This window comes from Scleropages formosus, chromosome 6 (genome assembly GCF_900964775.1).
Source record: "Scleropages formosus chromosome 6, fSclFor1.1, whole genome shotgun sequence".
In the NCBI taxonomy this organism is placed as follows: domain Eukaryota; kingdom Metazoa; phylum Chordata; class Actinopteri; order Osteoglossiformes; family Osteoglossidae; genus Scleropages; species Scleropages formosus.
The window spans coordinates 14,890,260-14,917,074 of record NC_041811.1 but is presented as its reverse complement, the minus strand read 5'-3'; the positions used below and the strand labels follow the sequence as shown (position 1 = coordinate 14,917,074).

Below are 26,815 nucleotides of genomic sequence, written 5' to 3'. Positions count from 1 at the left end.
GCAAGACACTTACCCTAAATTGCTCCAGTAAAAATTACCCAGCTGTATACAGTAAATTGGAAAATAATATTAAGTAGCTTAACATTGTAAGTCACTTTGGAGTAAAGGGTTGGCTAAAGGAAGTAATGCAATGTATGTTGTAATGTCAAACCAGGAGGAATTGTCATTAATTGCGGTCTACTGGGGTTCAGAGACTTTCACAACACCAGGAAGAGGATCTGACATCTGCGGACAGTAATTCGGCAGATAATTCACAGCACAAAAGGGTGGCTTCTACTGTGATTATTGTTATTCACATACCCATCTGCCAGCTGAAAGCAATGCTTTTGTGATGCTAATTGCAGGTCAGGCCTGAACTGTCACCTACGCATTCATTCATCTCTGGGCAATACACACATATACACGTAGATAAGAGCATACACATAGACATCCACACACACAATTCATGAATGTAGGTGTATGTGGCAACCCTGTGATGGACTGCTGTCCTGCCTGGGCATACCCTGATTAGCCTAACAACCTATGCTTCTGGAATAGAATCAGTACCACTATAACCCTGCCTAGGACAAATGTTTATTGATAGTGAGTGAGTGAGTGAATGACTTTGCAATCTAGCCATGATCTTCTATATTGTCATGATGGTACTGTCTTTGTGGGGTTTTGAGGAAAATTGTTTACATGTGACTTTCAAAGTACATTTTCAACTACATCAGATCTTGCATTAACAATTTCAACTCAGTTTCACATGAAAAGGCCCTTAATAAGTAGCTATTCTGTATACAGAGTGAAATTGCTTATATGTGACAGTTGAAATTAATTTAAATTCTTATATGTGCAACTTTTTCCGTCTAACAAAAAAATGTAAAGCTAAAACACAGATAAAGAAACATATACTTACATTGCCCACTCCAACTTCTCATTTTTGATTGAATTGTACAAGGCCTACACAAGGGAAAAAACATCAACATATTTTACCAAAACATATACTTACTTTTTACATTAACAATAAAAACTAATTGCTTAAAAATCGGTTTGACATTTTCAAGGTTAAAAAAGACTGATGGTGCATTAGCTGTTAAATTTCCCTAGAATCATTGAAATTCTTTGATACAGCTGTTAAAGGCTTAAAAAGATGCTTAATTATGAATGAAGTTTAGCTCTCTGACAGGCTTTCTATAGTCAGGCTCATAACAAATATGTTCAAGTCAAACATCATTAATTGATTTACACTGAAATAAATTTTATTCCTTACTCTCTATAGACCTTACAGTATTCATACGGATCATCATGTTGAACTAAAATCCTAAGAACAATTTAAGAAAAAATAAATTTCCAACTGAAATTCTTCATCTTTAAATAACAAACATGAAAAAATGATACACACAGTTACTCAAAGCACAAATTACACACATTACTATATAACAATGCAGGATTACAAGAATCTGCACAAAAGTGTAAAATTGAGCATTGCTGAGGTGCAAACACAGGTGTTTAGTAGAGTGAGCTGATCATGCATCTAGTACTTTTGCACCAAGAATGCCATAGGTTAAAGCCCTGGGCCAGCCTGCTGTGGTTACAAAAGCCATAAAAATGCAGATACCAACACAATTGAAACACTCACCAACCACTGAAATATTTTAAATGCTTTAAAAAAAAAAAGCAGTTCATTCATTATCTTTGAAAATAAAAATACTATTCATTTTACATTCAGGTGTGCCATCATGATTTGGAGCTCTGAATTTAAAGGAAACTACTTGGCATTCAGGTTTCAAGTTGGCAGCCCTTCACCTACAGGCCTGTGAATCCAACAGCAGGAGTCATGCTTCCCCACCAGCTGGCACTAACTTCACTGCACACTTCTAAGTACCTCACTGAGCAAAGAAGGTTACACACAGACACAGAAGATGTCTACAGCCGCCTGTCCTGAGTGGGGTTGCGGCAAGCCAGAGCCTGACCCGGCAACACAGGGCGCACACACCCCGGATGGGAAGCCAGTCTGCCACAAGGCACCCCAAGCAGGCCTCAAACCCCAGACCTACCACAGAACAGGCCCCAGAGAAACCCACTGTGCCACCGCACCCCCCTAGTAAAGAAGGTTACTAGCTTGGAAATGAGCGGGTAAGCAAACAATACCTCGGTGGCCAAGGGGGCATTCTGACATCAAATTTGAAATGTTTTATTGTTACTATTAGAGATATATTATCACTGGTGCATTAACAATGAAGGTCTTAATTATACAGACTCGAAGAGTCAGTTTTATATTATTTAGATATTGTGGCCTGTGAAATGAAGCTCAAGGAAGGGAAGAAATATTGTACATAAAATAAATGATAAAATATTGTGAACTTGCCTAACTGTTTGGCATACTAGTTTTTCTGAATTACAGTTTAATTTAATTATGAAAGTGTCAGGTTAAGATATTACTATTAGAGTGGATACTAATGCCTCTCATTCACCCTTTATTCAAAGGTACCACCTCTCTTTGTCTCACACACACTTTCCATAACTACTTATTCCACTCAGGGCCGCGGCAGTTCGGAGGCTATTTGGGAATCAATGGGCACAAGACTGGTGGGGGTTAACCCCAGATATGCCTGTCCATTGCAGCAGTGTCATACAGGCACACGCACCCATTCACACACAAATTAGAATTTTCAGTTCACCGCACTGCATGTGTTTGGACTGTAGGAGGAAGCTGGAACACCCAGAGGAAAGCCAGGCAGACACAGGCAGACAGAGGCAGACCATGCAAACTCCACACAGACTGAGCTGGATTCGAACCTATACCTGAACAGCCCAGGTGCTGTGAGGCAGCAGCACTACCCACTGCATGCTTGTAATCTAGGGGTCTAGAGATCCCATCCAACTACATTCTGCATACATGTTGCTAGAAATTACAAGAATAACCATTCAAACCCAAAGGGGAAAATAAAACACCTTCAGGGCAATCAAGCAATATTATCTTGTAAAAATTTAAAAAGCCTTCTATACTGTTTGGTATTATAAGAATTGCAACACTCAAAAAGACAATGTATTATTTCTTATCTGAATGTGAATCTATCTTAACTGTGGCAATTTAAAGTAATAAAGCTGTAACTAATCTAAAAAATGTATAGTACCGACAGTACTCTACATTTACAGTGTACCATGATCTTTTTACACGGGTTAAAGGTTCAACATACCAAATAACTTGACATATACATATATACACACAATGCCTGCTGAATATTCTGTTTACATATATTGAAAGGCAGGGGGCGTAGTGGTGCAGGGGGCTTTGCCGGGTCCCACTCTCTAGCGAGTCTGGGGTTCGAGTCCTGCTTGGGGTGCCTTGCGGCAGACTGGCGTCCCGTCCTGGGTGTGTCCCCTCCCCCTCCAGCCTTGCACGCTGTGTTGCTGGGTTAGGCTCTGGCTCACTGCGACTCCGCTCGGGACAAGCAGTTTGTGTGTGTTTTGAAAGGCTGTACCTTATAGAGGAAAGCCGATATTGTTAACTACCTTTTCTAAACATGTTGGTAGAAATGGTAAAACACTTGTGCCATATCTCAACACACAGCAGTTATTTCAAGGACTAACAACATACTGGCACAGTAGTCGGTTGACCAAGTAAAATGCTGAAAGACCACAAATTTAGTGTGTGCGCACACTCTGTCTTTCTCTCACTCACACACACACACACACACACACAAAGCACCACAGGATGGTAGCCAAACCAGACAGTCCTGCCGCAAATCCTTAAAGGGAAGTGACATAAACACTGCTCCTCATATCACACTAAACTTAAAGCCAAATGACAGAGAAATATTTATTTACAATAGGACACAGTAACACCATCAAACCTGAGACAGAGGTATTTAACTTGCAATTGCTGTTGTGCCTGGCATAACATCTGATATTTTCTTCAGAAAGAGAAGACGACAGACAACCAATGTGGAAGAGCTTCAAGCAAAGGAAGCATGAGAAAACGGATTTGCTGCAGTGCATACACACTGAGCAAAACATCCCTAAACAACAGGAAAAATTTTTAAAAAGCAAGACAATTTTTTTTGAGTGTGGTTAACGGGAAAGGAGGACTGATGTAACAGGACAATTACTTCTATGAATGCAAAGTTGGTGACTCAAATGGTTCTGAAGATCTGAGGCTCCATCACAGCTAGTAAAAAGGCAGGCAAACTGACAGCTGGGCATAGAAAGCTTCAGATACACAGAGGCTAATAGCTGAAGGCTCGGTGTGAGAGCAAGCAGAGGACTCACAGTTCTACACTAACTGCCTCTCCCTCCTCACTGGCACAGCACATTTCACAAAATATCAAAGCAGCTGAGCCAGAAGAAAAGTGTTTTGTTCATTGAGGCACCATATAGGAGACTGCTGAGGACACGCTGCTGGGAAGAGGGCTGATAATATTCTGCAGTCTGTCTTCTTGTAACAAGTGGTTATTGATGAGCTCCCAAAGATGTCAGCATGTCCCAATTAACAGAAATTTTACTTCCTACCTCTGTAAGGTGACATCCAAAATAATTGTTTAAAAACTGCAACTGAAGTTGCAAAAAATAATCATTAATACACAACAAACGCTTAATATGTTGGCATGTAAGGACATGACCATTTTTTCTTTGTATATGCTGACAGCTGAATTGTTTTGATCTGATCTCATTTGCTCTTGCGTATTATGTGTTTAATATAACAACAATTATTTTTTACCTTATCCTTTTTTTGATGTCCAGTTGAGAATTCCGATGAATTGGACACTTTCAGAGACTTGGACCGATGCTGTTGCTGCTGACGGCGTACCGACTCGTCCCTCCCGTACTTGACGGATCCACTAGCTCGCATTCGGACCTTGCTGGTCCCCTGAACACTGTTTACCCCGATCATCTCCACGCAGTAGTTCCTCAAGTGCACGAGGATAGCTTTGGGACACAGCAGCCGCCTTTGTCGGATGCCGGGGGGTGAGGGTGACAAAAAGATAGGGAATTTCGACGCGGCTATGGATCTGAAAAGACGAACGAACGGTCGCTGGCAGGTCCTCGCCTTCAAAGCGCCCGTGCTGCCTTCTCCAGCATCTCCCCACTAGTATTTTGATTCAGACCGATAGTTCCAGAGGAAGCCACACGTCAGTGACAGTGAGTTACAGAGAAAGAGAGAGGGAGGGAAGCAGTGAGCAAGAGAGAAGGGGGGGAGAGGGAAAAAGCGAGACGGTGTGTGTGAGAGAGAGAGAGAGAGAGAGAGGGAGCGAGAAACAGAGAGAGGGAGGGAAAGAGGCACCCCCTTCCTACCACAACCCTCTCCAAGTAAAACCAATAGCGCAGACAGATTCATTTATATTCCAAATAGCAACACCAGTACCGCTGTAATGGCGAGCAGCAGGATCATTAATGTCTGCAGTGAGATACCACAAGCAGGCTGAATGCAATGCGCTGCCTGTCACTGGGCGTGGCTCATGGGCCTCAGTTATCAGAGGGCAGGCATTGATGGGCTCGATAGACAGCTGTGTGCATGCTCCCTTGAAAGCTCCAGATCTGCGGAAAGTATGCTGCCAGGATCTGCAATGCTCCTACCACTGACACAGAGCTCAGATGAGCAAACTGCTAATGTACCAGTTTTTCTGATGGGCATCCAAAAACCACAAGTGCAGTTTCAATAATCGTGACAGACCAGTAATTAATTCTGAATTCAGTAGTCATTCTGAGACACAACTAACAATTTTTTGGAATAGCACGATGTTTGACTATGCCAACAAATTTGAGGGACAAAGTACACACACACAGATAACGACACGCTGATTACAAAATTAACAAAACTGTGTTAGACTTGGTCAGGTGGAGATGATATGCTGTACAAATGTTTATAGTGCAGGAAAAAGGAGAACTTTATATACATTAAGTGCTGTTAGTCAAACGTGACCTTTGAAAACTATGGCAAATATGTTGAGGAGAGGAGCAACAGATTTTGTATGGGTTATGGGTTTGTGAATAGTTTAGCCTTGGAACTTAAATTGCTTTCATTTGAGAAAAACAAACCACAGGCAACCATGCAAACTGGAAATTTCTAAATAACTGCAAACGTTAAAGAGAGTTATAATTATGAGGAAACTATAAAATTATCATTGGGAAAAAACATTAACTTGTTCCTACACTCTTCATAACAGCTGGATGTTACAACACAAACATTTAAAAGACCACAAGAAAAAATGGGTGGCAGAAAAAAATGCATGGTGATTTTCACTTGACACTTTTCGGAGGCTGTTGAGCAAATACATCAACTGTACATTTACTTTAAGCCAAAAACATAGTGACACATTGAAAACGCTCACAACTGAGTCATAGTAAAAGAACACTGAACCCAAAAACAATAAGCGGTTTTTTTTGTCATATCACAAATGGCGTTTGTCCCATTTCGCTTCAACAGCCACAATAACTCACTCCACATACACTTTTTTAAAATTTCTCACTCTCTTCAGAGTACGTAAGTAAATATGTGTGTATGTATGTTGCATGCTGCATACTGCTGCAACCAAGTAAAATATACCTGTGGGATTAACAAAGTTTCATTCATTCATAGTTCTATGGTGGAAAAACAAATTTGCAGGTAACACTTTTTTACATTAAAAAAAACAATATGAAAATTAATATTAAAGAACCAATAAAGACTCACCAATTTAAAGGGTGGTAAAAACCTGGAAAGAAAATTCTTGAAAGAAAGCTGAAATAATTTTATAACATTATGATGTCAAGTTATGACTAATGTACATCTTTACTGTACATGCAATACTTTACTGCTTCTCACAGGAGTCACTACAAGGCCTCATTGTTAGACATGTCCCACTGTACTTACTGTAAGCAAAATGTCAAATATTACTGAGAGAATGAAACGGAATTAAATATAAAGCATAAAAATGTGCAACACTCTACCGGCTACAGGATGAGCAACAATGTCTGTGCCACACAATAAATTAAATTAATGATTTTTTTTTTTTTTTGTGTCAAAATGCATTCAGTGAAATCCAGAGCAAACTGCTGAAGCTTGTGTTTCTCTAAACAGAAGATTGAACATCAAGCTGTTTGTGGTTCTAATCAGGGCCTCACTTAGATGTAAAATGTAATAAATATATAAATAAACACGTAAATGCAGAATCCAAGCAACCAGCTATGACAATTACAGTCTCACAGGCAAGCGAGATCCTACTGAAGAACACTATCAAACAAACATGGCTCAGACAGTCACAGCTGTGTAACTGTTTATGTATAATAGACTATTAGCATCTTGTAAGAGTTGTAAGAACTATTTGGTAGCAAAAATATTTTAGAAATGTAGCACAGTGTATCTTTCCAGGGGTCTGTTGTATAAAAAAAGAGTGTGAATTTCTATGACAGAACCTCAAGACATAACAATAGCTAAGAGAGCGAAGACAACAGGTGGAGGAGGGTGTAAATAGGTTTTGGCTGGTCTTGTGCTCCATACCAGTCCTTTTCATTGCCCGATGTATATTTATACAGTCTACAGCACCATTCACAAATAGGAACAGATTCCCCAGGAGAAAAGAAATGGCAAATTCTCCTCATCATTTTGTAACAAAGAAAAAGATACGGTACTGCGAACTACAAAAAGCTGAGTCATCGCCACACCGTAAACTTCGATTTAGCAAATTTAAACCATGTATGCACATTCTGTATTTTAAACACAATACATAAAGAAAATTAAGAGCAGTTTTATCAAATCATCATTCTAAAGATAACGGACAGCTGTAGTAAAGGAACCCGTTTCACATGTAACTTCAATAAGTCATGCTTATATTTCGGCGTATACATCACATGCAGTTACTGCTTATGAAAGACAAATATTTATTACTTCAAGCCCTGCTACATTTAAAATCAGTAATGATGAATTTAACTGTAATAAATGGGATTTTTCATAATGAGGCTGACACACTAGCCATTTTTACTTAAGAAGGATTTCAGACTGATATAACTGTCAATAGTATATTAACGGTAGGCATGCATTGACTGATATTTTAAGAACACTTGGGAACTACAAAACATGTTCTAAAATCAGTCTGAGACAGACCAAAATCTGCGCTGGAAAAAGTACAGTACTTCTCCAAACCTTTTAAATGTAAATTTAAGCAGAACAGCAGCTCATTGTTTTGTTCATCATTAATCAGAGCAGAAAAATTGTTTATCTGAACCAGCAAGTTTTACAGCCTGAGCTGTAGATGCATGAAGGATTAGTAGCACAATGTAGACAACATATTTGTGTTACCGTGAACCACCATGCAAATTACCCTCAACTTTTAAAATGATATATCCTTTCAATGCACATTCTATGTTAGCTCAGGAATTCTTGTCAAATAAACATAATAAATTTGTCTTTAATGGTTAAAAAAAAAAAAAAAAAAAAAAAAAAAAAAAATCTATTGATGTGATCATGTGAAAAAATAATTAAAAATCAAACCAGCTGAATTTTTGAATGAACCAACAAAATGGTTTTCAGGATATTGCTATAAATGTAAATGATTTTCCTCCAGATAGCTGGCCCTTCCACTGATTTAAAAGAGCGAGGGAGGGCTCACGTGTCCAACAGCATGCTTGGTGGAACCACTGAGTCAACCGAATGATGCGTCAAATCTCCCATCTGTTCTTCTTGCACACAGGACAGATCGTCTCAATGTTGTTTTTTCTAGGGCTTCTCCTCAGCTCTTCGTGGTGCAACAAAGCCGAACAATGAAACCCAAAAAGGATCTGCCCTTGTGAACCAACGTTTGTTTGGTCAAAGCACACTAACAGCCATGAAGTGAAGATATGAAACAGATCAACATAAGAGTTGGGGAACCTTAGCCATGAAACTATAACTTTTACAGCAAGATTCCAGAATCAAGTTACATGCTTTCTGTGATGCCGCGAGGACTGTGCCAGTCTCATTTTCAGTGGACCTGCACTTGAAATTATGACAAAATGCAGTTTTTAAAATCACTAGTAGTCTTTTGGGCAAGAAGGAGTCTTGGTGGCAGGATTTCTTCTGACACTCTTGACTACAGCAGCCTGTGACTTTAAAAAAAATTGTGCTTAAGGCACTTGTGTCCCAGAATTCAGATTAAATACCAGCCTCTCTTTGTTTGCATTATTTACATCTTTCTGCCCATTAACATGCCCAGATGGGAGCTAACAGCCAAAATGGCTGCTGGTGGCGAATTTCTGGCCATGTGACTGTGAGCATGCCGTCTGTGGGAGTGACCCACTCTTAAGCCGTCCATATGCAATAAGACCATTGCATAACATACCCTGACACTGAATGGCGAAGGAAATGAAAAAACACCTAATTCAGCACAAAAACAGATTGGCATCGGACTAATTAACACAGTTTGCTGCTTTGTGACGTGGCACACCACTTCTCAGGGGAGTACATGCATCACGGACTGAGCCACTCGGGAACATATGCATTCAACATTAAGTACTGCTCTGATTTTTAAAAAAAAAAAAAAAAAAAAAAAAAAAAAAAAAAAAAACACACACACAAAACAGAAGCCCCTCAAGACAACAGAATAGGTGAGAAATAAAAATCACTTCATATCATACCAAACGACTGCATTTGGTATCCTGCTGCACCTACAGAACCATTTCAAAAGAGGTGTGAATACTGAGGATAAATACTGCATGTCCAATTAATTGGATTTTTTTCCCCCATAATTACTACAGTCACACATTGGTGCAAGATACAGTAATTTTTAGCTCACTGACACATGGGACCAAGTATAGTTATTTGTTGCCGTTTCATGAAAAGTGTATTGAAAGAATTTCCCAACAAACACACTTCATAGCCTGAATCCTGCAGCCAGTGTTGCTGCAATACGGAGCATCAAGTGCATGGGTTGTGCAGCTAAGTCCTGAACACTTTTTAATGTGGGCTTAGTTTTAACTTGGCAGAACTGAGGACTTTTTGTATGTTCGTAAAATTGGACAGCCTAATTTGTGGTATTCCAGTCCAGTGGTAAATTTAAAAACACATTGCTGTACCAATTAGCAGATGAACAAACTTATTTTTTCTGGTCAATGAGAAGGTAAGAGTGCACTAGAAAAAGTAATTTACCCCGGCTTATAACTCAGCTCCAACAGGTAAAATGTTGTGTTCCCTTAATTATGTGGCAAAAACAAGTTAATTATGTGCACACATATTTGGGACTGCTGGAATGTGTTTTCTTAAACTGGTTTATCTTAAACTAAATAGTGTGCAAAGTCTTTGAACCTCAACTGCTACAGGAACCAATGCAGCGCAATTATAAAGACAATTGTTTGGTAGGAAGAAAAACTATCCTATGGAGTTAAAAGACATTTTTCTATGGCTAAAAAGAACATATGAAGTCCTACTGGAAACAATGAATTATTGGCTTCTTGTAGCCCACTGTCCCATTTAAAGGCAATTAAATCTATATTGCTTACATGAAATTACATGGGGGATGTTTAACAAATAATGTACACACACACACATTTTCAGAACCGCTTGTCCCATACGGGGTCACGGGGAACCGGAGCCTACCCGGCAACACAGGGCGTAAGGCTGGAGGGGGAGGGGACACACCCAAGACGGGACGCCAGTCCGTCACAAAGAACCCCAAGTGGGACTCGAACCCCAGACCCACCGAAGAGCAGGACCTGGTCCAACCCACTGCACCACTGCGCCCCCCATACAAATAATGTAGCCAAATTGTATTCAAGTTTGTTAAGTGGCAAATGCTAACTACAAAATGGTACTACATTAAGTAATTTATAACATGTAATCCACTCATAAATACTGATCTACTGAGTTCCTACAGATATTAGACAGCAACACTTGTTTCTACCTTTAAGGAGTTATAAACATATTCACTCATTTTTATGAGCTCACAGAAGGCACTAAACACAAATGCACAAAAGTGAATGCCTAACTTGTATCTAGTGTCCATAAACATTAACAGTCAATGTTCCACCATTAGTGGGGACGCGGTGGCCTGGCGGGTTTGGCCTGTGCCCGCTCTCCGGCAGGTCTGGGGATCGAGTCCTGCCTGAGGTGCCTTGTGATGGACTGGCATCTCGCTTGGGGTGTCTCTCCTCCCCCTCCAGCCTTGCACCCTGTGTTGCCGGGTTAGGCTCCGTGACCCCGTTTGGGAGAAACGGTTTCAGACAGTGTATGTGTGTTCCACCGTTATCAGCTTATAAAATATAAGCATATTCCAAAAAATTCAATTATTTTTTCTATTTGCTATTGAAAGTAGTAATAACACTAGGTGTACTACTCTCACACGGGTGAGGAATGGGTGTATTTGTGTGCTTGGTTAGAACAGAATGAACTGAGAAAACATAAAGGGCTACATATGACACACTCAAAGCTAAGCTTTTAAACACCTATAACTTAAATTATGCATTGTCATTACAGTCAAACAATGTAACCTAATGGAAAACGTGGGTAAAAATCATTTCTTTGGAGAGTACAGACCATAAAACAAAACAATAAGAAATCCATGAATACAAAATCACATACAGTATAAAGCACATAAATCTCAGTAATTTATATGCTGCCAGACGGCCATGTACAGCATTTGCACAGAAATGTGCAAATTACTGCGTAGGTTGAACTACAAGTTCACAGAGGCCAGTAGAACTATTCTGAGCTCATAGCATACGGAGATGAGCAAATGATGGGGAGGTCAATCCACAGTGCCGCTGCTTCTCCCAATGTTTCAGATGACCAAAATAATACTGAAGCAATTAGCCTACAAGAGCTACTCCACACACAAACACACACACTACACAGACAAATGCATGAATCCTTGGTACTTATCTATAGAAGGATGTACATTTAACCTGCACATGAGCATATGAGTACTGAAGTCAGTACCTCAACAGCTTTGAGGCTACCTACTTCAGAATGCTCTAAAATTTTAATCCCTGGGTTATGTTTGAGACAGTTTTCTATGTTTACTGTAGCCATCCAAAATTAGCCCATTTTAATTGTTTATAATGCAATTATAAAACATAAATCATCAACTAACTTTGTGTTACACCTTTTAACCAACTTCATTCCAAGTCATCACAAGTTCTGCACTTCTTTTTGAAATGTATGGTTTATAGACCTCATTTATACGGAAGGGAAACCACTTGTGAGCATGTGAACTCCTTAATCTGGCATTTGATACATTTTGCTATTTATTATAGTCTCATCCATTCATTTCCTCTGGCTGGCTAGACTGGGTGGGGCCCACCACAGATGTAGAGAATTTGAATAAACACCAGTAAAATTCAATTAACTGGTGGTCATTATTTGTATGTGTTTAGATCCTAAGTGTGGAGGATGTCGCAAAGGCTTATGGCAGTCAGACAAAAGAAACTGTAGTTATGATACGTAAGAGTTGTAAATGGGGTAAAATCTGACTGGAACACCACTCGTGGGTCAAAACTTGGTAGGGCACAGTACACTGCTTTGGAAAAAAGGGTCTGGTAAATGAATAAATGTAAAGTACGATACACTTGACTGTTTTTTACACCTTCCAGTTATTAAGAAAGAACTAATTAATATTTTCCCCATTCCCCATTTTGTTTGTTTTTATTACCATTCATGCATAATGCCTAGGGGTGTTCAAAACAGCTGTCAAGCAAGTCAAGATCAAAATAGAAAATGTCACCATGACTTTCACTGATACAAGTGTCTGATTACAAAGGGAAGCAGCATTTGAGGCGCCCCCATTTAAAAAAGGTCAGGAGTCTGATTTGATGCCGTTTGTGGACATAAGCACCAAGCATGAAGGAGTATGGATGGACAAGAGAGGAATACACAGAATGTAGATCAATTATGTACTCTGGAACAAAAAGGCTGACGCTACAGTAATGCAGGTCAACTGAAACCACTATAAACTGTGAGTTCAGGGTCACTGCAAGGTCTACGTAATCCAAGAGCAGTCATTTAGTGACCTGTCTAGTCCTGGGGATATTTCAAATGAACCAAACATATGGAGATAATCAGCATTTATACATCTTTAATCAGATGATTTCTGCTTTTCTGTTTCAAAGGTCTAAGTTCTCTTGATCAGGCAAATTAAAAAACATCGGACATAACAGGTAGAAACTGAGGGCAATGCTACTTCTTGACCAAACCATGAACGGTTCGTAGAAGAAACACATGTGCTTGACTGATTTGAAAAATGTGGTTTTGGTTATTTGTAACATCAAGAAAGGCAAATTACAAAGTCTATTGTTTTTTTAATGAAATGTATCAGTATATTCATAATGTACTAAAAATATATTCTTATTAGATATTAATTTGATGTAATAAGAAAAACTAATAGTTACACATGGCTAAGCAATTCTGCTACAGCAAACAAATTTATATCCCCGAACCCTGAAGGCATATTAAATAATAGGTTTTCTATCTGAAAAATTAAACTGAGGATAAAAATAAATGAAGGTAATTGTAAAATTCAAGATGTTTTTACCTGAATGAACAAATTATTTTATCAATGAAGATCATAATTGAATTTTACATAACTATAAGAAAAAATACTGGCAGCATAGTACTTAAACACATGGACTTGTTAAATCTGACTGTTGCACACCTGTAGGCAAGGTACTTACCTAACTCCAGTGAAAATATTCCAACATACAATTGGGTCAAATACTATAAATCCCTAAGCAACAAAATATTATAGTAATGATATAAAACACATTTCATTACAATGAAGACTGCAAAGTTATATTCCTGGAAAATACCCCAGCAAATAAAGTAATAAGCATGTTGTGGTGATATAAGGTGGGTAGAGCAGTTTAACTTGAGTGAAAATTTTAACTATCAATAAACTACAAGTACTGAAGCAACTATGCAAGGGAAGCATTAATGGTTTAAACCAGTAGTGATATCAAGAGCTACAATATACAGCCTTAAATCCTGAAAAAATATACAAATCTTTGCAATAAATTAAAAAGCTGTGTAAATAAAATCATATATTATCAGACTAATTAAACAAGTCAAATAAAATGCAATATTTTCCTAGATATTACTATAAACTACTATTTATCTGTCATCCTTTGTCCAAAGCGACTTAAAATGTCTGTATGCTAAATGATATACAATTACATATTTGTAAATTCATTTTTCCTAACTACCATACTGCTGTCCCAAAACAGAAAAACTGACACAAAGTAACACCATCCATATAACAAAAGAAAAAAAACTAAAGAAAACAGTCACTTCAGATGCTCAGAGTCAAAAGAAATGTAAAACCACATGGGAACAGTCATATTCTATATACTCAGTCAGTCAATCTCCACTGACTGTTTTCTAGCTAGGCAATGTAAGTAGCACACACTGGCTTCAGTACAAACAATAATATATTAGCTCTAGCTAAATGCTGCCTAAGGAAATTATTAAATGATATTCACATGGTAATATTGGCATTATTTTTCATAAACAAGCAAAGCTGGAGACCTAATTAGATTAGATAACCATAGATGTAATTTTAGTCTAATTGTAGACTAATTAGACTAGTCTAAATAGTCTAATCTTTTAAAAAAAAAAAATTTTAAAAAGTCTTACAAAACTCACCTTTCAAAATAGGGGGGAAGAAAAAAAAAAAAAAAAAAAATTTTTTCTCAATACTATCACTTCTCAACTTGAAAGAACCAGGCTGTCAGTCAAGGTGGACAAAATTCAGAAATAATCAAGAAGAAATTACAGCCAATGAAATAAATAGATGAAAGCAGATAGTAAGGATACTTTACTGTGCTGTGGTACTTTACTGTGCTGTGGTAGTTCCTGTCACCAAGACAAATTCCTTGTATGTGCGAACATACTTGGCAATAAAGCTCGTTCTGATTCTGATTCTGATTACTGTTGCATGCACAGTAATAGAGACAATGTGTTTTAAAGAAAGTAAGTTACAAATCAGATCTTTGAACCAATCTCTATGGTGTTTTTTCAACACTGTCTTTCACAGGTATCACTGGGTTCTGGGTACTACTAATTTTTACAGGTATAACTAAATCAGGATGAAACAATGCATGAATTGCATATCTTTGGAAGCATTTGCCTTGTCAAAGAGCTTAGAGTCTTCCAGTCATGCAAGCTTTCTTACTGGTGTACTTTGATATTCCAAGACGATAATAAACCAATGCACATTTACAATCTGTACAGATTAAAACACATCTATAACCTTTTTGTCCTCTGTTAATGATATCTGAGTTTCTCAAGGTTTAAAAGAGAAGAAAGAACTGATAAAAAGAATGTTTTCTATCAATCTAGCCAATTAACAAAAGACTGAATTAGTGTTTGTTTCAGGTTTAACACAGCATATATATTAACAAAAAACAACAGAAAAAAAGCTACTCAGAGCTGAAACGCAGAGGAAAAAATCCATTTATTTGGATCCCATTCCTAGTTTGCAAGGTCAATCACTTACACCAGAGGAGTCATGATTCACCTGGCAACGGGTAGGCAGCATCTTAAACTTTTACACTTGAAAACCTAGTGATGAATTCCACAGTAACACAAGAAAATGTAAAGGACTACTGTAATATAGACAGTCTTTTGGGTCCAGCACTGTTACTTCCATTCATAAATGGCCACGTTATAAGTGCTGCTGCAGTACAAGACGTATATTGTACAGAAGCAAATTCGCTTGCAAAGGAATAGCAAAACTCAATGAGCACCCAAGTTCAAAATTATAATATGTAACAAGATCACTGCCTGAAATGGGATATGGGATGCATCTGCATCATAGATGCTGCTTAATATTTTATAAGGGGTCACACATTCTGCAAACATTCTGGTGGCAACTGCAGAGATACTCTGAACCCACCACACACATGGTGAGTGTTGTTTCTGCTCTGAATACGATAAGCTTTATTTTTTCCTCCAGATCAATAAAGTGTTTTCCCAAAAACGAATTACGAAAAGCGAAAAAGCACAGGGGGGCATAATGTCAACAGTAAAGTGCTAAGCAACACGAGGTCACTCTGAAACGGAATATTCTCCAAGGCAATAGGCATGTGCTTTAAAAACCAAGCAACATTTAAAAATGCATTTACCTGTAATGCAGACATACTGGGCTCTGATGACAGCTAAACAGCTCATACCCATAGACAAAATAAGATCTATGTCAGGTCTGGGTCTGTAAAATTCACTTTGAATGCAAATAAACAGCAAAGTATTCCATAAGAGTTGACTTGCATTTCAACACCACGAAATAGTGATTTCAGCAGCAGACATGGTCTGGTAATATGAGAACCAATGTAATGGAAAAGTTACTTTATTTTGACAAAAATATAGAGTAAAATCTATGAAAAGTTCATTTTCGAAAAAATTTTACTAGCTAATTTAAAAGGAAGAGTATCAGAAAAACCATAATTCTCTGAAATAAATGACAATGTAGGCTCAAGTACTGTCCTTCAAAGTAACCATTTTGTCTTCTTTCCATCTAATGGCTGCAGAGGCTATGAATACTGTACAGTCATTCTCTTGCCAAGACAAAGAGCAATTAAGCAACAAGCAAAAAACACAACACAGACACTAACAATATCCACCTTCAGTGTCTCAAAGGAAAGCAACATCCCTCCAGATCCCTGCATTTCAAAATATAGTATAAAACTGAAACATTAAGGTGTCAGTCACTATTGCTGAAACTAAAACTGCCTCTTCCTGCCAGGTTAACACATCTGGAGATGGAGGGCATGCACAGAGAACCTTCACTGCACTCCACCGAGCCTCCGCTGTCTGATCTGGTGTCATTTGCAACAACAACAACAATTATAAACTTTGGAAAAGCAGATTCTCACTAAGGTACCCGTGAGAGGATGATGTAAATGCTACAGTGACATAGCATGAAACAGCCTGACATACAAAGAGATGCAGACACACCCATATAACACAAAATTCAAGAATAGAGCTGACTGGGCAATTTATCATCAGATTTTGACAGATGCTTGCAAACAAGGTTCTGATATGAATGTTAAAGTAAAACCAACTTCACAGAAACTGTGATGTATCCTTGAAACTTCTGTCTATTTGTAGCAAACAGGCACATCTATGACACTAATCACACAGGGACTGATGGACTGTCCGAGATTAAGATGACATTCAGACAACAACGGCTGTGCATTTCACTCCAGGTTAAACACACAGAAAAAGTTCCTCAGATACATACAGTAAGTGTATTACATGTACCAAGCACAAAGCTGTCATTGTTCAAAAATACAGCATAGTAATTCAAGCCATGCAGATTTTAACAACTCATTATCAGCACTCTGACTGTGGTCTTCGGATGTGGCGCACTGTCTTACACATCAGGACTTGGCAGGCTACAGAGCAGCCTGTAACATAACCCATTTCCATTTCTAGTGGGAAAACAAAACTTTACTCTCCGTATGGGTTTTATAATTAATTCACAAGACATATGGAGACAAACAAATACATATTCAGCATCTTTATTTTTCTCAATTTTGACTACAACAATAACCATCTACGGACTCAAAACCTCCTTCAGTTAGACTAAATAAAAACCTCAACCTGTGGAATAATAATATTCTGAGTGTTTTTGCCATGACTCTTCATGGACAAAAGTAACAAACTTTGGAATAATGAGTGACAAAAGGACAGCTTGACTAGGGGTGGGCTGGAACAATGACAACCCTGTCGCTCTCAGAGCAACAGACAGCAACAGATACAAGCAGCTGTCAATGCCAAACATGTGGTTTAAATTACTCAACTTCACACTTGTTCACAACATTGAGTTCGTAAAGGGTGGCTGACACAGTATCTTGTCATTGTCCCCGAAGGGCAGTGGACAGGGCCTTCCTTTCTTGAATTAATTAACTGTGTAAATGATGGCAATGAAATGGAATGAGGTTTCAAGTCGGTCCTGTAAAATCCACAGAGAGCACTAAGCAAACAGTGACAAGACCCGAAATCACTGAAGGTAACTGTGAAAGGTCACCCTGTTCCAGGTTTGGCTCCTCCGGAATCAAGAATCACTTACCAGTCTTTTGGGTGAAGCCAGAGAGCTTAATTTTTTTTTAGACAGTGCAGTTGCTTCTCTCGCAACACAGCCACAAACCTGCGCTACATGTGCAGCGTGGGTGGGCCAACCAGTCCCTTGTAGTTACTCATTAAGCCTGCTATTTTCCCCCAACTTCTGTAATTACACCGTCTTTAACAATAATTAATTTGAATAGTGACATGCAAACCCTGGAGAACATCTGCTAACAGTCATGAATTACAAAAAACAGACATCTTAACAACACAAACATTTTGTACTTTTATTTACAAGAGAAACTAGAACGAGATCTCATATAAATCTCAAGTGGGTATAGTGTAATCTTCTAATGGGTACAGGTAAAGAGCAGTAGGTACACTACAAAAAGTCTTTCAACTGTGTTTTAAAACAGGATCACTGCTTTGCTCTTCAGATGAATTTTAACAGAGCTAGTGCAAGTGAAGAGGGGGGTGCAGTGGCATAGTGGGTTTGACCGGGTCCTGCTCTCCGGTGGGTCTGAGGTTCACGTCCCTCTTGGGGTGCCTTGGGACGAACTGGCATCCTGCCTTGGGTGTGTCCCGTTCCACCCTGTGTTACCAAGTTCGGCTCCGGCTTGCCGCGACCCCACTTGGGACAAGCGGTTTCAGACAGTGTGTGTGTGGTACACGTGATCTGTGGAATACATTTAATTGGTGTATAAATGGGTAAATAATTGTAGGTAGACTAACATTGGGAGAAAAGTGTCAGATAAATGAATAAATTTAACTGTAATATGGACAGATGTGAACTCCAGAAATGCTGTAGTGCCCAGTGAGCCCCTGGTTCATTGACTGAGGACAGAAAGCTCTAAGATCAGGACATGAATGAACACCTGCACAATGAATGACAGATGAAACAGCGGGAGAGTGAAATGACCCAGGCCCCAGAAAATCTGACACCTGCACCAAGCCCAAGCATCAAAGAGATTCATCTCGCTTGGCCAGAGCAAATCAGGGTTTCATCTAATCCAGATGGGTACATCTGCAACTCCCAGATCCAGGTTAGGCTCTGCAATTTGAGGCTTCAATTAACCTGGCCCCAATACCTTTCCTTTTTAACTTTCCCATCTTAAGTACTATATAACTCATAATAGTTAAACTCATAATACATACTGGATCTGTGAATTTCAACTCAATTTTGAGTGAAATCAGAACATATTAATATTGTTAAGAGTAAGAAAATTCAAATAAGAAAGAATTCAACATTCATGTACCTTTAGTATGACTTAGACACAAATTGTCCTTTTTAAGACATTATTGTTTTTGAGAGACTGAGAACCTTAAAGTGTCTGAATGTCAGAGGTTCAACTGGCATCAACTGTACTAAACCAAAGTAATGAAAACCATCAGTTGTGCCTTCCACCCCTACTCCAGCAAGTGATTGAAATGACTTTGTTGATTTTTGATTGTATCTGAAATGTACACTTGACCAGTGTCCAACTGTCTCCAATTCTGCACAACAGCAAGAACAATGGTGAACCATGAAACATTTAAAAAAGACAGAGGTCTATCAAAGTACCATGGAAACAGCATTGCTGATATTGCTGCAAAAAAATTGCATGCATAACTTCTGCTAAACCACTTAACCTTGTAGAGCCAGTTATCAATCATCAGGTTTTTATCTCAGTAAGAAGCCAGTGAACACACAATTCCTACGGTCATCTTCCACAATGAAAACATTAAAGCCTGTGTTATTCATTTTTAAAAGCCCCCCCCCAGAATGTCATTCCACTGAACAGTGACCCAAAATTTAACCGGATACAAAAATGAATCAATGAAATGTGCTAAAAATGAAAAAGTGACAAGAAACTAAAAGCACATCTGGATTATGGTTTAAGAGTCAAAATCAACTCCTTTCTTCTTCAAGTTTATTATATGCCTGTGCAGTCAGCTCAGGAGGATGGTACATTCCTCTGAGTGGGCTCAGTAAATACATCTCACTCTTCTGGCCTGCTCTACTGTGCCCACCATTTGGCTACAGTATATGCCAACTGCTCTTACTGCCAAGCTCTTGTCACTGCAAGAATTTGCTGTGGGCGTGAGGTGTGTTCATTTTATTAGATGAGGATGGGGGGGGGTGATTATTTCATTATTTATGTCTGCTAAGAAAGCTTTCTTGGCAGAACGGGCCCCGTTTTAGATCTGGCAGAGAAGTGTGAGACTCGCTAGGGCTGTGTCCTGGATCTGCAGTTGAGAGACCACCTTCAGGCCTCTCTTCCGGGCTGAAACCAGTGACCCTAAGCAGAGCCTGCGGGTGACAGAGCATCTGTTGCATTCTGTACGTGCCAAGTGGTCTTTGTGTGCTTGGCCCTCCCAGTGAGATCATTACCTCTGGCAAATACAAAACCTGCCAGTGGTCTTCAGTCTGAAGACATTGTTCTGAGTAATAAGACACTGGACCGCTAATCCACTAGAACATCACAACATTTTAAGAATTACGTACAATTGCTGTATCAAAAGAGCCCACAAAGTAGGGGAGTACCCATATATAGTAAGGAGGTTAAAGTATTAATGTGAATGCTATTCACTTGTTATTAATGTGAATCAAGAACTCCACACTTCCACACTGAAACAGAGCAGCCACTATACAGTACTACTTCTGCAATGGAATATATCAATATTTTGTAGTTTGACATGTCTGCAGAACGATCACATGCAGATGTTAACCCCTGTTCAAAATGCCACCACTAATTAATACATTTGCAGCAACATTTTGTCCTTTGGCTGGAAGTCAAAGCCAATATAAGCGTGCAAATATCAGGTTAAGTAGCATAGCGGCGCAGCAAGAAGTGCTCCTGCCTCACAGCGCCTGGGCTGTTTGGACACTGTGGTTCCAGCTCAGTCTGTGTAGAGTTTGCAATTTCTTCCCATGTCTGTGTGGGTTTCCTCCAGGTGCACCCATCACATTCCACAATGCAAACACATGCCTTTCCGGAAAAATGTGCGTAGCCACCATGTGGTGGGCAAGCATGTCATTCAGGGTATATCCCTCCTATTCTAGCACTGTGATTCTGTGACAGGCTCCAGTCCACCACAACCAGAACAAGGACAAGCAGTTAACAAAAGTGAGCGAGAGATTAAATGAAATATGTAATGTATGTTCATGTAAGATTATTAGAGAAAATAACTTCCCCACCCCTTAAGAGACTGGATTACCTTCTGAACACCAGAGGACTAAAATAGTTTTGCTGTAACCCTATAGGCTCCCCTTTCAATCATTAGGTTGAGGATAATTCTACCCTTACCCTGGGTCCCCCCGCCCGTCACCACTGTCCCGCTTACATTACATTCGCGTCACTAAATGAGAGACCTTGACAGCTCAAAGAGAAGCAGAGACGAGCCTTTTTAGGGAACGGTCTGGCAGAAAGGCGTACCTTTAGCAGCTCCTTGGGGAAATCCTGTCCTTCATTTAACCCATCCAGGTTATTGATGAACTCTTGGCACGTCATCTTCTTCCCGATGTTCTACAACGGAGTCAAAAGCATTTATTATTCTATTAATGCAAGACAATAGCTATGAATCATGCCTTGAGAGCCTGTTTAACCCATAAAGATAGCATCTTTGCACTGATCAACAAGTAGAGATGTTCATAAACAACTACCTTTGCTGGAGACCAAAGTGGAGAGGAAGGAGAGTTGAGTTAGTGAATATTCTCCTATCTCATGACATCTTCCTCCCTGGTCTTAAATTATGGACCGTTAGTTTCTGACCTCACACTTTTTTTTCAACAGTAATTTATAAACACTATTCAGCATTTAAGCGTAGTTTTCTATTAATTTCTAAACAGGTTTTATACTTACACTCTACAGAAGGTAAATTGCTAGCAATAATTTACAGGGACATTTTCAATTAATTTAAGAACTATTTTATTTGGCTCAGTTGCAGCAAACGCAATAATCTGTGGTTTATGGCTGTGTTAACTGAAGCAGCACTCCGTGTGCCACGCTGATGAAAGCACACTGAAAATGTTTATATTTCTTACTTAATGCCAGTGTCAGAGACTGTCAGTTATGATGATGGTAGATCTAAATCTTTTTTAACAATAAACTCCATTTAAAAAAAAAAGATACAGGTCTTCACAATCAAGAAAAATTGAAGCATGAATGTCCATTACATTTGCCAGAACAATGACCACCCTGACATTAGTTCATACCTGTACAAAGACTTTATTAAGTATTGCAATGGTTTTCAAACATACTGTGTATTACAAAATGATCATAACTTTTGATTCCTCAATGATTTTTTACAACCAGCAAAAAGTCAACTACTTGTGATATTCTTCTCATGTGCCTTTATATGTGTGTTCAGAATGGATGCTTCCACAGACCAGGCTGAATGAAGGCATCAGGATTAACACAAGACCAGAAAAAACCACCAACTCAGAATCACTCAGTGAATCCATTAGCTGCATTACAAGGGACCCTTACTCTCCAGCTCAACCGTATTTGCAATCCCAGTGACTTTCCATTTGATCCTATTCTTTAAGTACGCACTAATGACATTTTTACTAGCTCTTAACATCCAAAAACACTATCAGTGTAACAGAGCTCAGAGCACAGTGTCGGTATTAAACGACACTTATTAATTGCAAACAAAAAAGAAAAGTGCCTGCTGAAAAGTCCAGAATCATTGCGAAGCACTCCTTATAGGCTTACACATTAGAGACAAAGGATGAAACAAGCTGCGGTATCAAACACCAAAGCAATGAGCAGACGGTGTTTGTTCCAACGGCTCTGTAGACCCTGCCAACAACCAGCCAAGTTCGTAGGTGGGCAGCACTGACAAATGTTCAAGCTGGCACAAGACTGCAATGGGCAACACAGGGCCCACTTTCATTTCCAAACAATTAAAAGGAGGCAAAAAAACAGACATGTCACAGGCAAGTCAATTTGTGTGTACAGTATGTCTGTGTGTCGGTATAACACAATTAGTATAATTCAAAATATTTTAGTATTTTGTACTTTCGCTGCAGAATACTGCACAAATTTTCATCTACTACTAACAAGATATTCAACAAATACTGCAAATCACACACAGGGAAGCAGCAGATAAGTTAATCAAAGCCATGACTATTTCTGGTTCACCACTTAAAAACAAAAAAAAAAAAAAGAAAAAAAAACAAAAAAACAACATCACTACCTTAGCTCAACTAACATAATAATAGAAAAGGTACTTTGAGTAGTTGCCTGCAAGTGTTCAAAATCTAATCGAGAAAAGCTGTCCTGAAAATCTGTTCAGAACATAGAATTAAGACAGCCCAGAGAAATATTTTGGAGAAAATGCAATTGAAACAGCTAGAAAAGCAAATGCATGGTTTATGACCCAGAGAGCTCTCAAAATACTCTGACCTTGCAGCGCAAAGGCATCACCAACCAACAGCTAATCAGAGCTCCCATTCAGATGCTTAGACGGGTTACAATTTCAAAGTAGATGGAGACTTTGATAAACTTTTGGTAGCAAACAGAAAATGAAAAACAAGAGGTAGCAAAACAAGCCCAACTTACCACCTAGTGAATAAGAAAGGGAAAGCACTTAGTCTACACTTTCATTAATTCATTTTATATTTAACATTTTCAGCTGGCTTTTTTACTAAATGCAATGACAGGATCTTTCTGGAGCTGAAATTCACCTTCAGCTATCCTTATCTTGGAACATGGATGCATTTACACAGCTACAGCTATCATCACAGACCTAATTCAAAGCATTCAGATTTACTAATAAAAATGGGTGCCATTTTTATTGATCCTTCCACAAGGCATTAAAAAACACTAAAGGAAACAGAAGTCAAACCAGGAGGAGAGTAACCAATCTGTGAAAATGAATTAATTCATCTTGTGAATGTAGATGAAAGAAAAATAAACAAGCAAAATTATAAATATTATTGGTGAGTGTTAGGCTACTGAAATATCTATATGCTGATTGAATTTGATAAGATGAGCAATTAAATCCACTGGAACACTGAAAAAACAAAGTAAGCATAAGCTAGTACCAGACAATTTGACAGGATATCTGAGGTAAACTGGAATTCAAAACTACTGGAACTTTAAGCATTATAAGCCTGAAGACTTCTAATAAATAATCCAAACCATGAAAAACAGAGATGAGGGGGTAAAAATCAAGTACTTACGTGACCATGAAGGTCAGTGTTCAGCAGCATCAATGCACATGTAAGGCAATGAACTCCATCTGGACAAGGACACACATTGAGCAAGTTTAATGTCGGTAATTTTTTATCACTGTTTTACTCAACATACTTTTTATAGGAGTATGGCACTGTTCAGCTACTAAACAAAAAAGATTCACTAATGTAAAAAATGACTACTGTACTTACACCACTTCATAGCACTGCATATAAGAAATATAAAGTCAAAGCACATAGATTTGACTAGAAAGATTACTCATTTCCACTCAGCGCATACATTTCAGACTTTACATTATACCTATAATTTGATTAAAATTTCAAAATTCCTTTCAACATATGACAAACAAATATCTACATCTGTTTCAAGGTAAGCCAATGAATTTGTTTGAAATGTTTAAAATCAAACTACACTATCATATATATTTTAGACCAATTTATTTGTACAATCAATTCCAAGAAGCAAATATTTCAGTATATTTTCATTCAATTCAAAATTCATAAGTTCATGCAACATGATTTATTACATAGCATAGAGGGTATATTTCATGCTAAGTAAAATGTGCATACATATGTTGTAAGATTAAACTTGTAGTAAGAGATGTGTGTCTATACATTGATTCACATCCCTATCTCTACATGGGCCTAAAGTGTAACATTACTTCCATGGCAACTGTCTTAGCAACGAGACAGTTTTAGCTTTTACCCATTTACTGGTCAGACAGACTTGTTGTTACTAAGACTGTTGCTATGGGGAGATATGCCACTTCAGTGCAGCTCTAGCCAGCTTGTGCTACAGCCAAGTTCAAAAATTATTTCAAATACATAGACTTATCAGTTTCCCTTTTACATTTAAGGATTTAAACAGCTAGATTTTGAGCTGTTCACAGTAGACATGACAAGCATATTTTCATGTAACCTTCAGCAAAAATCTGCTTGCACCTCCTTTCCTTGTCTTTTCTGCTTGAGACCTAGTTTGAAAGAAGCTACAGATTCCAAGGCTGACAGTTTTTCTTTAGAGGCATGCTGAGTAGACATTGCAGCATATTTCATCGCAAGACGTTAAAGTGTGTGTTAAGAAATGGAGTGCAGAAGAGAGGCTGGACTAGTTCATCAAGACTAGTTGCAACACTGAGACACCTTACTGCCTATTATACTTATTAATGAACTTGCTGAAAACAGTGAGAGTAAACAATAAAAGACAAGTCTGTAAGAAGGTAGTATAAATTTCCAAAAAAATTCAAACGAAATCCCTGTACGAGATGCCTCAACACCTACTCCGCTTCAGAGAACATGGGATCTTGTGGTACTAAAAGCCACACAAACTGTTGCATCAATTGTTCATGAGAGCACAACATAGTCAGGGTAAGAATAGTGAATTTCATACCTTGTGAGGTGACGGTGGTGGGGTTACATTTATGGTACCTATTGGAGAAGTGGATCAAAACCCGTTCTCGCTCCTGCGTTTCACCCATCAGTGCAAAAGCTTTCAAAAATGATCTGAAAGGGGGCAAAAAAAAAACATTACTGTGCCGTACTGAATTTCAACCAAGTGTAATGGCTAACAGCATTAGTTCACTGCTTAGCTCACAGATTTACCCAATTTGCTCAATTTAGATAGCTGGATAGAACAAATCGCTAGAAGAATTAATGTTGAGAAATTTTCTCACAGATACAACAGAATCATTCGGCACCAAATGGCACTGTTCAGATTACAAGTGCTCTTGTCCACCCAATACAACAAAAGCCACACTATAAATCACAAAGGCCCAAGAAGCTGAATGCAGCACAACCAGTAAAACCACAAATGATAAAACTCCACCAGTCTCTTCACTTCACATGACGAAAGCAGATTTTCTTAAAGACATTAAGTCAGAATGTATGTTTAAAATGACTTCATACTCTTTTTTTTCCTGCATGTTTGTTTTGTTCAGTTGCTTCCAGATATTCCCAGCCTGAAACGCCCACACACACCTTGTCTCTTGCTTTCTGCCCGAGTTGCTGCTCTTCATAATGACCTTGTAGAGAATCCACAATGGAACATGAACATAAAATAATACTGAACGAACACCATTGGAAATACGTGTAACTCTGAAATGGCCAAATTACAGAGGGAGCAGACTCGCAGGTGCTCTCTGCGACCACAACAATCTCAGGTAAAGGCCTGTATAGTTCCTATTTTCTTTGCTTTATTAGTTCATTATGAAATGAAGGAAAGGAAGGAGGATGCAGTGTTGCCAGGCAGGAAGAATCAAAAACCACAACAGCAGCTTGGACTGTGTACATTAACATACGTGCAAACGTTTAAGACAAAATACAATTACTTTATAAGTTAATGAAGTGGTCAAACACCACCTTCCGACAGTGTCTAGAATGAGCTACTCTGCTGACACAAGTAGCTCATTCAGCAACACACATCCCTTCCAAACCACAAAATTACTGCATTTCACATCCAAAAAGAAACGAGCTCTAATAATGACTGGAGACAGTAGTAGCATGACAGCCAGTGCCATGATGTTGTTACCAACATGAGCAGACTAGAGCGGGAGTGTTCCAAGACCTTGTAAGGTGTTTCCAGAGACAGTGCTTGAGTCAGTCAAACCCGCCTACACAGCCACTCTTACAGCAACGGCTAAAGCAGAAAACCA

At 38.7% G+C, this 26,815-nt stretch overlaps 1 protein-coding gene across 4 annotated transcripts in view; it reads right to left on the bottom strand.

Moving 5' to 3' along the window:
- psd3l (pleckstrin and Sec7 domain containing 3, like) overlaps positions 1-26,815 on the bottom strand; it is a 112,732-nt gene that overhangs the window by 23,237 nt on the left and 62,680 nt on the right. For all 4 annotated transcript variants that reach the window (XM_018744772.2, XM_018744771.2, XM_018744773.2 and 1 more), the window contains 4 exons: positions 25,555-25,667; positions 24,156-24,214; positions 21,403-21,492; positions 899-942 (listed from right to left, as the gene is read on the bottom strand). In XM_018744772.2, the coding sequence (XP_018600288.2) occupies positions 899-942; positions 21,403-21,492; positions 24,156-24,214; positions 25,555-25,667 (306 nt within the window). The remainder of the gene's footprint in view (positions 1-898; positions 943-21,402; positions 21,493-24,155; positions 24,215-25,554; positions 25,668-26,815) is intronic.